Source organism: Ovis aries, chromosome 4, assembly GCF_016772045.2.
Source record: "Ovis aries strain OAR_USU_Benz2616 breed Rambouillet chromosome 4, ARS-UI_Ramb_v3.0, whole genome shotgun sequence".
NCBI classification, from domain to species: Eukaryota; Metazoa; Chordata; class Mammalia; order Artiodactyla; family Bovidae; genus Ovis; species Ovis aries.
Genome location: NC_056057.1, coordinates 40438141 through 40451985, shown reverse-complemented (window position 1 = coordinate 40451985; position 13845 = coordinate 40438141). Strand labels below are relative to the sequence as shown.

Here is a 13845-nt window from a genome sequence, read left to right as displayed (position 1 = left end):
TCAATAGTACATCATTTTGTATTGAAACCCAAATATCCATGACTTGATAATTTAAGACAATTATTTACATTTATTCAAAAAATAATGTAATAGTACCTTTTTGAATAATTCTGTATCACTTTTACTAGACAAAGTTGAAAGTATGGTAGTGGGTGATGTGAGGAAAGCCCTGTTTTATGATTTTTGAAGACTCTCAGGAATGCGGTTTGATGATGTTGGCAGTTTGAATTACACTGCTGGCACCGAGGAGCTGTCTCATTTTCCCAACATGCCAAACATTGTACACAATGAACATTTCACTGCTTATTATTGTTTCTTTGGGCCATTCATACAAACTATATAGCTTTACTGTAATTTTGGCCCATTTACATTTTTGCTGAAAATTTTATCTTTTATATGATTAAGGATAACTGAATCTTTCCCTATGTTTCAGAAAACATTTTTTTTAATAATTTGATAATATAGAAATCAACCTCACTCATGGAAAAAGAGGAATAACAAAATATAATTATGTTTTGTCAGAATATTTCAAAGATTGGTTTTTCTCAGTTGTAAAGGGAAAAGTATAAAAAAAAAAAGAGTACTGAAAACACTTCATACTTATTTCTTTTTTATAACCTCTCTACTGAGTGGGGTTTAACTGCTGCAAAGAGATTGGCTTGGAAGATTCTAGAATTTAAAAATACTTAAGTAGTAATGAATGAGACCCAAGACATTTCCTGGATTTTAATGTGTGACTGTTTAGAATTGATGACATAGAGTTTAGTCAGGCATTGTTTAGACCCAGCTGGTTGTTAGTCCCTAGAAGTGCCCTGAGCTCAAATAAACCAGCAACAAAACAAAAATGGCATATAGATTCCTTTGTAATAGATGCAAACTTGATTTTCATTTATGGGGAATTTTGAGAAAATTAACACATGCTAAACCGTTTTTGTTTATGCTCATTTTCCAGATCTAGATATTTTAAGTGAATGAGCATAAAGGTGAACTATAAATTTCATCATTTCCTTTTCCTTTTAGTTTATCCCAAGGGAGAGTTTTGTCCGAGAGTCAGCTGAAGTAATTGTTTTAGTTCATAGTATAAATGTGGTCATTAAAACATCAAGGATATTGGTTTTTCCACCTAATTTCTAAAAATTCCAAACTGAAAAGCTATTTATTTCTTATATTGTTGTGGTGAGAAAAGACTAGACTATTCATTGTATTCTTTTTTTAAATAAATGTTTAATAAGATAACATTTGGGATAGAGCCTAAAGGGCACTTAATAAAACAAAACATAAAACTATAGATCTTAAAACAAAAGTTTAATCTCCGAAATTAAAAACTTTCGAGGCACTGTGATTCACCGCATATTCACTGTATTGTTAATTGCATATCAAGTTTCCTATTTCTAAGCATCAAGTTAATAGTCCTGCAAAGTATTCAGTTTGTTATTGTGCCTCACTAAAATATTTAAAATTTTTTAAATGTTTAGATATTATAATTTAGAGGCTTTAATAATTATATATATCTATATATATCTATATGTATATATTTTTTCTGGAAGCCAATATGTAGAAAAGCTGTAAAACCACTTAAACTTAGATTTCTAAATATTATGGGTAGTTTGTTAGATTTCAAATTTTTAAAAAGCATTGCTAGTTTCTTCAGCTTTCAAGGCCTTTTCCCTTTTACTTTCCCTTTTCCCTTTTAAAATACTCTTTTCACATCTCCTCTTTTACTTTTCCTTCATATCTCTACCATAGTACTCAAATATGAACTATATGTGATACAAATCTTGTTTATATTGACTCAATTTAACTTTGAAGAAGGAAAACTTGTCAATGATAAAGGTTTTTCCTGTGGAACAGTAGAGATATATATGTCTATGTGTTGATATATGGCCTCAGCAATGGCACCCCACTCTCGTACTCTTGCCTGGAAATTCCCATGGATGGAGGAGCCTGGTGGGCTGCAGTCCATGGGGTTGCTGAGAGTTGGACACGACTGAGTGACTTCACTTTCACTTTTCACTCTCATGCATTGGAAAAGGAAATGGCAACCCACTCCAGTGTTCTTCCCTGGAGAATCCCAGGGATGGCGGAGCCTGGTGGGCTGCCGTCTATGGGGTCGCACAGAGTCGGACACAACTGAAGCAACTTAGCAGCAGCAGCAGCAGCAGCAGTGAAAGCATAAAGAAAACTTTCTTTTAATAGATCCTTAAAGTTTCAACTTAAATTCAAAACTTTATGAACAATGCATATTTTCCAGGCTGACATTTGCATTCCCATTTCATTATATATTTTAATATTAATATGTATGTGTTTAAATGACTGTATTTGTTATTAGGTATGTAGCTGTCTCTTCTCTACATTGAAAATGATTTAAGTACAGGAGACACTGTTTATATTTTCTATAACTAGAATGTTATATAGGGCTTTGCAAACAGTAGCAGCTCAATTTAAAATTATTAATAAATGAATAAGTAAATGCAAACTGAAGTGGAAGGAATTTACCCAAGGCACTTCAAGTGTTAGAACTACAATTTTCACCTGGGAAGTCAGAGTTGCAACTCTAAACCACTGTATTCTCTTAATACTTAGATACTTAAATATATATCTAATTAATACTTAGATACTATATAAGTAGATATATCTCTGTTTAATACTAAGATATAGTGTGTGTTCATTTATAGACAAATATAAACATTTCTACAGTTTTACTTTTGCCTCTTGATAATCTTAAAATATATAACATATCGTTTTGTAAATATTTTTTTAAAGGAATACAAAAAAAAAGAAATACAAACCTTTGCATGTTTTGTAATTAATGCAAATGTATAGTGTAAAAATGATATATACAATCTCTGAAGTTAAATAGATAAGAACTCAAATTTTCTGAAGATAAAATATTTTTAGCCTTTCACTAGTGATAAATGTAAATAAATCCTGGTTATAAATATAGGTAGAACAATGACAGGAAAATATTTGCTGAAATTAATGTTCAGAATGCATTGAAATAAATGTTATCTGAAATAGCATTTAATCAAATGCTACTAACGCCCCCGAGTCTTTCAATACCACATTACTAATTTTTAGTTTAAAAATGTTAGTTGAACATATGTTCTAAAATTTTTTAAATTAGGACTTCCCTGGTAGCTCAGTAGTAAAGAACCTGTCTGCCAGTGCAGGAAACACAGGTTCAATCCCTAATCTGGGGAGATCCCATGTGGCAAGGAGCAACTAGGCCTGTGTGCCACAACTATTGCGCTTGTGCTCTAGAGCCTGTGTGTGTGTTAGTTGCTTAGTCGTGTCTGACTCTTTGTGAACCCATGGGGTGTAACCATGCGGTGTAGCCAGGGGCCTCCGTCCATGGGATTTTCCAGACAAGAATACTGGAGTGGGTTGCCATTTCCTTCTTCAGGGGATCTTCCTGACCCAGGGATTGAACCAGGGTCTCCTTCATTGCAGGCAGAAAATCTTTACCATCTGGGCTAGTAGGAAAACCCTAAAAGTGAAAGTCGCTCAGTCCTGTCTGACTCTTTGTGACCCAGGCCAGAATACTGGAGTGCCTTTTCCCTTCTGCAGCAGATCTTTCCCACCCAGGAATTGACCTGGGGCCTCCTGCATTGCAGGCAGATGCTTTACCAACTGAGCTATCAGGAAAGCCCCAAGAAGACTGGAAAGGGTAGCCCGTCCCTTCTCGAGTGGATCTTCCTGACCCAGGAATTGAACCGGGGTGTCTCCTGCATTGTAGGCCGAGTCTTAACCAACTGAGCTCTGAGGGAAGCCCTCCTGAATCAATATATATTGCTGATATCAAGTTTATTGATGGTGGAGCAAGGCAGTCTTTCTAGCCCAGTCAGAACCATGGGCATGTATTGCTTCTGGATTCCAAATAGGAATCTTTTGAGGGAAGAAAAATCTCTTTTAAAAGGTCAGCAAAATGTCTCTTTGTCTAGAGGAGAGATGAAATTGTGTGTATATGTATTGCTGTCTGGAGTGCATCCTTATTTTGGGATCAACTCTAGCCCTCTTGTATTACTTCCACCTCTCATTGAATTATCATTTTAGGGCATGCAGTATATTTAAAATAATTCATCTGAAAAAGATCACAAAATGTACTTACAACGAGAAATAGGGCAATAATCCCAAGGAATGAGAGGATTCCCTGTGTAACACCAGGGACCATGGGCATCGTCATCAGGATTCCGACAGTAATTCTTATTCAGCTTAGTAGCATCTGGTTCCCAGAAGATATGCCTGCATAAACAGCAAACTGGGAACATCACAAGAAGCACACATCTTGTCCAAGAGAAACAAAACAAGAAGATACAACCCCAGCACATAATTTTCATTACAGGCACAACATAAACTACCTGCTGTGAATTTTTCTTTTTTATTTTTTGAGACTTTGTTGTTGTTCTTGCAGTTTGGAAGCATGTTCTTTAACTGAGGAATAAGGCTGAATCATTAGCATAGATAAAATGATTAAAAAATTATTACATTGTTTCTATTAAATAATTATACTGGGAAGGTAACAATGCACCATGCAAGAAAGAAGCAGATGATAAAGATCTAAGTTATAAAATGTATAAAAATATAAGCTATTGCAAAAATATTTATTTTTTCATGTTTCAGAAACATGCAAACAAGCTTCACTGGCAATACTGCTATGACAGCATACAGGAAGATACACTGAAAACAGTGTGCTAATAAACTTATTAAATTTGAAAATTTCACTTGTCATATAAGATATAGTTTTTGGAAAGATAACTGAGTAACATTTCAGGCTATCCCATTTTACATCTTAACTAAATTTAGTACAAAAGAAAAGCAAAAAATGCTGTATATTATTTTATTAGACCATGCCCACTCATATGTGTTCTGTGCTTAGTCTCTCAGTCATGCCAGACTCTTTGTGACTCCATAGACTGCAGCCCACCAGGCTCCCCTGTCCATGGGGATTCTCCAGGCAAGAATACTGAAGTGGGTTGCCATTCCCTCCTCCAGGGGATCTTCCCAACCTAGGGATTCAACCAAGGTCTCCCGCATTACAGGTGGATTCTTTACCATTTGAGCCACCAGGGAAGCCTGCCCACTCATATCACATCAACATTAATTATCATCATGCTTGAATTTAATTAATGTGTCATTTTTAAAATTTGGGAAGAACTTCAACATAGAGACTTGGACTGTCTTTCCAAACTCAGGTTCACTTTTTGGACCAATAAAACAAGAAAGACCTGCATGTAACAGATTCTACTATGCAGACTTGCATACTTACTTAGGCCAACCTGATGAGACAGGCTCTAAGATTATGCAACTTTGTATTTGAGGAAATTGAAATCCACAGAGAACAATTAATTTGTCTAGGGTCACATATTTTTTCAGCTGTAGATCAGGTGTTTGAACATGTAGCATTTTCCAGAGTATTCGTTCAAAATCATCACATCGCATTACCTCTTCACGCAGTCACAGATTTGTTCTTAAACCAAAATGGTACCATGCAACTTACTCATTGATCAATAGCCTACAAGTTCTTTCCAAATGATTTTTAACTATTCCCAAAGGCAAATCAAAACACAGTGAATTTAAAATTATAATCATTGTAGTTCCTGAATAAATATGTCATAAATTTCCAGTGATATGTTGGTAAATATTTAGCAACTGGCACTTTGAACTGTGTATGGAAGGACATACACAGTTGTGTATGTCTTTATTTGCTGTCCTTGCAGATTTCTGTAGCATAACTACTTTCACCATAAAACTGTCAAGCATCTAAAGCTGGAATTACTGAAGGCAGAGTTGGTTACAGTTATTTCTTACAAGCATGTGAAATGCCAGGCTGAATGGAGCACAAGCTGGAATCAAGATTGCTGGGAGAAATATCAATCACCTCAGATATGCAGATGACACCACCATTATGGCAGAAAGTGAAGAGGAACTAAAGAGCCTCTTGATGAAAGTGAAAGAGGAGAGTGAAAAAGCTGGCTTAAAACTCACACACAAAAAACTAAGATCATGGCAACCAGTCCCATCACTTCATGGCAAATAGAAGGGTAAACAATGGAAACAGTGACAGACTTCATTTTCTTGGGCTCCAAAATAACTGCAGATGGTGACTGCAGCCATGAAATTAAAAGATGCTTGCTTGTTGGGAGAAAAGCCATGACAAACCTAGATAGCATATTCAAAGGCAGAGACATCAGTTTTCTAACAAAGGTCCATCTAGTCAAAGCTGTGGTTTTTCCAGTGGTCATGTATGGATGTGAGAGTTGGATGATAAAAAAGCTGAGCACAGAAGAATTGATGCTTTTGAACTGTGGTGTTGGAGAAGACTCTTGAGAGTCCCTTGGACTGCAAGGAGATCAAACTAGACAATCCTAAAGGAAATCAGTCCTGAATATTCATTGGAACGAGTGATGCTGAAGCCACCTGATATGAAGAACTGACTCATTGGTAAAGACCCTGATGCTGGGAAAGACTGAAGGCAGGAGGAGAAGGGGACAACAGAGGATGAAATGGTTGGATGGCATCACTGACTTGATGGACATGAGTCTGAGCATGCTTCAGGAGGTGGTGATAGACAGGGAAGCCTAGCATGCTGCAGTCCATGTGGTCGCAAGGAGTCGGACACAACTGAGTGAATAACAACAATGGATTTTTTAAAATATGGCATTGGCGTTGCTGTTTTCAGCCATTCCATACTAGAGAGTAAGACCCATGATGGCAGAATTCTACTTAATTTTGAATTCCTAGAACTGCAATTTCCAATAGAGTAACTACTAGCCAAATGTGGCAACAAAGTAGTACGTGACCTCTCCAAAATGAAAGCTGCTGTAATTATAAATACACACCAAATTTTGAAGCTTTAATATAAAATGTAAAATATCTCATTAGTAATTTTATATTGAATACATATATGAAATGAAAAGCTTTAGAAATGCTGGATAATATAAACCTATTATTTAAAATCAGATTGATTACATCCTTTGCAGCCAAAGATGGAGAAGCTCTATACAGTCAGTAAAAACAAGACTGGGAGCTGACTGTGGCTCAGATCCTGAACTCCTTATTGCAAAATTCAGACTTGAATTGAAGAAAGTAGGGAAAATCACTAGGCCATTCGGATATCACAAGTCCAATTCCTTATGATTGATTATACAGTGGAAGTGACAAATAAAAAGATTGGATCTATGGATAGAGGTTTGTAACAGGAGATGGTGACCAAATCCATCGCCAAGAAAAAGATGCAACAAAACGAAATGGTTGTCTGAGGAGACCTTAACAAATAGCTGAGAAAAGAAGAGAAATGGAAGGCAAAGGAGAAAAGGAAAGATATACCCATCTGAATGCGGAGTTCCAAAGAATAGCAAGGAGAGACAAGAAACCCTTCTTAAGTGAACAATGCAAATAAACAGCGAAAAAACAATAGAATGGGAAAGACTAGAAATGTCTTTGAGAAAATTAAAGATACCAAGGGAATATTTCATGCAAAAGAGACACAATAAAGGACAAAAATGGTATGAACCTAATAGAAGCAGAAGATATTAAGAAGAGGTGGCAAGAATACACAGAAGAACTGTACAAAAAAAGATCTTAGTCACCTGGATAACCACAATGGTATGATCTCTCACCTAGAGCCAGAATGTGAAGTCAAGCAGATCACAGGAAGCATAAGGACAAACAAAGCTAGTGGAGGTGATGGAATTCTAGCTGAGCTATTTCAAATCCTAAAAGATGATGCTGTGAAAGTGCTGCACTCAACGTGCCAGCAAATTTGGAAAACTCAGCAGTGGCCACAGGACTGGAAAGGTCAGTTTTCATTCCAATCCTTAAGAAGGTCAATGCCAAAGAATGTTGAAACTACCCCACAACTGCTCCCATTTCACATGATAGTAAGATAATGCTCAAAATCCTTCAAACTAGGCTGCTGTAATAAGTGAATCGAGAACTTCCAGATGTAGGAGCTGGGTTTAGAAAAGACAGAGGAACCAGAAATCAAATTGCCAACATATGTCGAATCATAGAAAAAGCAAGGGAGGTCCAGAAAAACATCTACTTCTGCATCATTGACTGCACTAAAACCTGTGACTGTGTGGATCACAACAAGCTGCGGAAAATTCTTAAAGACATGGGAATACCAGACCACCTTACTTGCCTCCAGAGAAAACTTGTATGCAGGTCAGAAAGCAACAGTTAGAACCAGGCATGGAACAACAGACTGGTTCAAAAGGGAAAGGAGGACATCAAGGCAGTATATTGTCACCCTGCTTACTTAACTCACACCCAGAGTACCTCATGCATAATGCCAGGCTGGATGAAGCACAAGCTGGGATCAGGATGGCCAGAAGAAATATCAGTAACCTCAGGTATACAGATGACACCACCCTAATGGCAGAAAATGAACAGGAGCTAAAGAGCCTCTTATTGAAGGTGAAAGAGGAGAGTGAAATCACTGGCTTAAAACTCAACATACAAAAAACTAAGATCATGGCATCTGGTCTCATCAGTTCATGTCAAACAGAGGGGGAAACAATGGAAACAGTGACAGGCTACTATAAAACTTAAAAGTGCAAGTGCGGCTTACATATTTGAATTGCATATTTGTGTTAGAGAACACTGCTTTAGAACTATCACTGTTCGTGACAGTAAGTCAATCGAAACTGAATAATCCACTAGTGAGTAAATTTTGAAACAGAATAAGAACATTAAAGTGGAACCGGGAGCAAAATAACTCACCTTCTCTAGATCCTTCAATTCTTATACACACACATAGAGCTACCTTCAGTATATAATTATGATGGTCAAATGTGATAACAACTCATACAAAGCAACCATGTTGTAGATACTTTATTAAATGACACTACCTTTCTTCCTCTTAATCCTTTTGCATATATTCTGGGATATTTAATAAAAATCTCTTCTATGTGATAAATATGTCTTATATTTCTTTTATTATTTCAAACACACTAGTGATTTGCTGGGGAAAGATAAGTGGAAGGTAACTGCTTTTTTGTGAATATGTTCAATGTCAAAATCTCATTGTCTGAAATATGGGTTTTCAATTCCATATCTATTCCATCAATTATAGAAAAACAGTGTGTCAAAATAAAGGTATACAAGGAAGCATATCTCAATAGGTTTTTAGTAAAGTGGAATTTTAAGGTGTCTAAGTACATGAAGATGATAACATCAATTTTATAAACTACTATTAATAAATAATTATGAAAATATAATCATGTAATGTACTATATGAAACACTAGATTTGACATTTATTCATGTCTTATCAAGTTATAGAATTGTTTTCTCAATATGAACATATCCTGCTTAAAGGTGAAGCCAAAACATATGTCTACTTTTTGTTAATGTCCCCAAGGCACCTTTTATAGGCCAGAACACACAGTAAATGCTCAATAAATATCTGCTGGTTTGAATTGTTCGCCACATGGGGAGAAAATGTTATATTGAGTTACACTGAATAATCAATCTAATGTTTCTATTAGGTTACTAAGATATATAAATGAAGAGTAAGAAATACCAATGTATCTCCATACATCTATCTGCTGCTATCACCACATACTGTATATTTAAAGAAACAAATTTACATACCGGTGTAAGTCTTCCATGTTCTTATCCCACATCGAACATGTTAGTCCAGATCGTGTTTTGGATAAACTGCCCATATAATTTTTGCCATTCCCACGATAACAATCTAAACATAAAATATATGAAAACTAATGAATACTAGGGAGTATAGAAAAAAAGACAGTTTTACAAACATATGAATTCATGAAATTCAACATAAAAATGAAAGCAACACACTGAAATATGTGCAAAGCAAAGGGACTTAACTATCTCTAATAAAATATTTTTTTAGCCAGATTCCTTCTTCATTAAAATGAAAGTTTGTACATCAAATTACAAATTAAAAAAAAAATCCAAAGAAAAATTAAATAAGTGCCTCTTAGGAATATCAAAGAGAGAAAAACTTGGTCCTGTTTATTTGCTCAGTCGTGACCAACTTTTTGCAACCCCATGAACTACAGCATACTGGGGTTCCCTGTCCTTCACTATCTCCCAGAGTTTGCTCAAACTCATGTCCATTGAGTCAGTGATGCCATCCAACCATCTCATCCTCTGTTGCCCCATTCTCCTCCTGCTCTTAATCTTTTCCAGCATCAGGCTCTTTTCCAATGAGTAGGTTCTTTGCATCATGTGGCCAAAGTGTTGGGAGTTTCAGCTTCTGTATCAGTCCATCCAATGAATATTCAGGGTTGATTTCCTTTAGAATTGACTGGTTTGATCTCCTTGCAGTCCAAGGGACTCTCAAGAGTCTTATCCAACACCACAGTTCAAAAGCATCAATTCTTGCCCACTTAGCCTTCTTTCTCACATCCATACATGACTGCTGGAATAACCATAGCTTTGACTAGAGGGACCTTTGTCAGCAAAGTGATGTCTCTGCTTCTTAATATGCTGTCTAGGTTTGTCATAGCTTTTCTTCCAAGGAGCAAGCAAGCATCTTTTAATTTCATGGTTGCAGTCACCATCTGCAGTGATTTTGGAGCCCAAGAAAATAAAATCTGTCACTGTTTCCACTTTCTTTGCATCTATTTACCATGAAGTGATGGGACCAGATGCTATGATCTTAGTTTTTTGCATGTGAGTTTTAAGCCAGCTTTTTCACTCTCCTCTTTCAGCCACATCAAGAGGCTCTTTAGTTCCTCTTCCCTTTCTGCCATTAGAGTGGTATGATCTGTATATCTGAGGTTGTTGATATTTCTCCTGACAATCTTGATTCCAACTTGTAAGTCATCCAGCCTAGCATCCACATGTTATACTCTACACATAAGTCAAATAAGCAGGGTGACAACATATAGCCTCGATGTACTCCTTTCCCAATTTCAAACCAGTCCATTGTTCTATCTCCAGTTCTAACTGTTGCTTCTTGACCTGTTTACAGGTTTCTCTGGAGGCAGGAAAGGTGGTTTGGTTTTCCCATCTCTTTAAGGATTTTCCGTGTTTGTTGTGATCCACACGGTCAAAGGCTCTAGTACAGTCAATGAAGCAGATTTTTTTTTTTGAATTCTATTATTCTCTCTGAGATCCAACAGATATTTGCAATCTGATCTCTAGTTCCTCTGATTTTTCTACGCCCAGCTCCTACATCTGGAATTTCTTGGTTCACATACTGTTGAAGTCTAGCTTAAAGGACTTTGAGCATTACCTTTCTAGCATGTGAAATGAGTGCGATTGTACAGTAGTTTGAACATTCTTTTGCATTGCCTTTCTTTAATATATATTTTCCAATGGAAAAATTTCACTCCACAAAAGAGTCACAAGAGATAAAATGACTACTCATGTACCAGTCACATTTGTTGAATTGTGATTTTTGTCTTACATGAGGTTGACATTCTGGGTCATCCAAGCCAGCTGTCTCACAAACACTCTTTAATTTAACTTTGTCTGATTATCCTCATGAATGAAATCAAGTTAAATACAGAAGTATTATATAAGGTGATATTTTGTTGCATTTATAGCATTATTTCATGTGACACATGATGTCAGTTTTTTCAATTATTGGTGATGAGTTTGATAACCTGGTTATAAAAAGGAAAAACTTTGCTTCATATATAACAAAAACAAGCATATAAAAAGTTTTGAGAACTTTGAGACTGTCAACATCCTATTCCCAAACAAATTTTTTAAAAATGGCTTAGGAATACTTTGATTAATACTGCATGAATCAGTTATTACTATGTTGGTTTTAAAATATTATCTTTCTTTCTTATGTTTCTTTCTTTCTTGGTGTTCTTCTCTAACTCAGAGTTTTACTTTTTCTGCCAACTCCCTTCATTTAAGTATTACTAAATACTTCTAGTAGTAGTACTAGCAACGGTATTGGCAGAACTACTAGTAGAAGTAGTAATGTAAAGAGGGACTCATGGATTCTCTTTTTATTCAACATGATGTATAATCTACTCCTGTTGTTCATTTTAATGCTCAAGTTGTTACAAATTTAACCAATGGAAGCCATGTTAAAATGATTCCTGTGCCTTTTATCATGCCCCATGTGATTTTTTCACTTCTTTTCAACTGAGCAATTTGCATTCTGTTAAACATTGATAGGAGTGACCATATTCTTAACTTTAAAATTAAGAAAAAGAAGTTAAGTTCTTTCTAATATATATGTAGCAATTTCTATGTTTGAAAAAAAGCACTACATATTCTTAAATAATCTTGCATATTTTAAAAGTAACTAAAAGTCCTGATTTTTATGTGAATAAATATGATAAAAGACTATAAAATGTTACCTAGAAATGTACATCAACATTAAGATTATTTTCTTTTAAATTTGGTAAGCCAAAGAATATTATCATTGGTTTTAAATATGCTATGTGATTAGAATAAATAATAGGTGTTCTGTGCTTAGTGGTTCAGTCATGTCCGACTTTTTGTGACCCCCCATGGACTGCAGCCCACTAGGAGCCTCTGTCCATATGGATTCTCCAGGCAAGAATACTGGAGTGGGTTGTCATGCCCTCCTGCAGGGGCCCTTTCCAACCCAGGGATCCAACCCAGGTCTCCCACATTGCAGGCAGATTATTTACTATCTGAGCCACCAGGGAAGCCCAAGAATACTGAAGTGGGTACCCATCTTTTCTCCAGGGGATCTTCCTGACCCAGGAATCGAACCAGAGTCTCCTGCATGGCAGGCAAAATATTTACTAGCTGAGCTATCAGGGAAACCCTAAAATAATAGGTAGAAAGCTTAATAAAAATTTTAAATAAATTGTCCAGGAATTAATTTAGTAAAGTATATATTTATATTTACTAAAGTAAATATAATTTGTGAGTGAGTGAAGTCAGTCAGTCATGTCCGACTCTTTGCGACCCCATGGACTGTAGCCTACCAGGCTCCTCCGTCCTTGGGATTCTCCAGGCAAGAGTACTGGAGTGGGTTGCCATTTCCTTCTCCAGGGGATCTTCCTGACCCAGGGATCGAACCCGGGTCTCCCGCATTCCAGAAACATATTTTAGTAAAGTATATTAATTTAGTAAACTATATAAATTAATTTACTAAAGTATATATATATATACTTTAGTAAAGTATATATAAAATATACAGTAAGTATATTCAATAGCTGTGTTTGGTATTCATGATTTAAACTTAAATATACAAATTCAAATGAGACAGGATTTGATACAAATAATATAGCAATCATTACAATGCACAATAAAATTGTTTTCAGAAAGCATAATTTTGTAAAATCTAATTCTTGTATATATGCAGAATGTATCAGTTAAAATACTTTCCTCTGACAATTCTATTTTTTCCTTTATTATGAAATCTTAAACCTTTGGCTGTTAAATAGTAAATTATTTAAGTAAGCTCTCACTGAAGAAAACAATTGTGCAATGCAGTATATGGTACTTCTCTTTAATACATTTTTCATTTTACACCTATCTTTTCTGTATTAGAGAAAGAGGATGAGCTATAAGCTAGTTTTTTTTTTCTTAGTAAACTATATTCTAGAATAGCTTTTAATTTCCAAAAAAACGTGTAAGTTTGTACAAAGTTCTAACACACCACATAGTTTCCCCTACTATCTTATATTGGTATGATGGATTTAACACCACTATTCAACATTACTACTAACTGAAGACTATTTTGTTCCAATTTATTCATAGTTTTCACCTAGAGTACTTTTTGTGTTCTAGGATGATACCACATTACATTTAACTGTCTTGCTTTTTAGGCTCTTCTAGATGTAACAGTTTTTTCAGACTTTCTTTTTTGATGATCCTAACAGTTTTAATGAGAACTGGCATGTTATAAAATGTCCATCAGTTGGGTT

General features: G+C 35.6%; 1 protein-coding gene across 2 annotated transcripts in view; it reads right to left on the bottom strand.

Annotated features, from left to right (window-relative positions):
* Positions 1–13845, bottom strand: part of HGF (hepatocyte growth factor) — an 87582-nt gene that overhangs the window by 13646 nt on the left and 60091 nt on the right. For both annotated transcript variants that reach the window (XM_004007806.5, XM_027968556.3), the window contains exons 11-12: positions 9596–9698; positions 4109–4242 (exon numbers count right to left, since the gene is read on the bottom strand). In XM_004007806.5, the coding sequence (XP_004007855.3) occupies positions 4109–4242; positions 9596–9698 (237 nt within the window). The remainder of the gene's footprint in view (positions 1–4108; positions 4243–9595; positions 9699–13845) is intronic.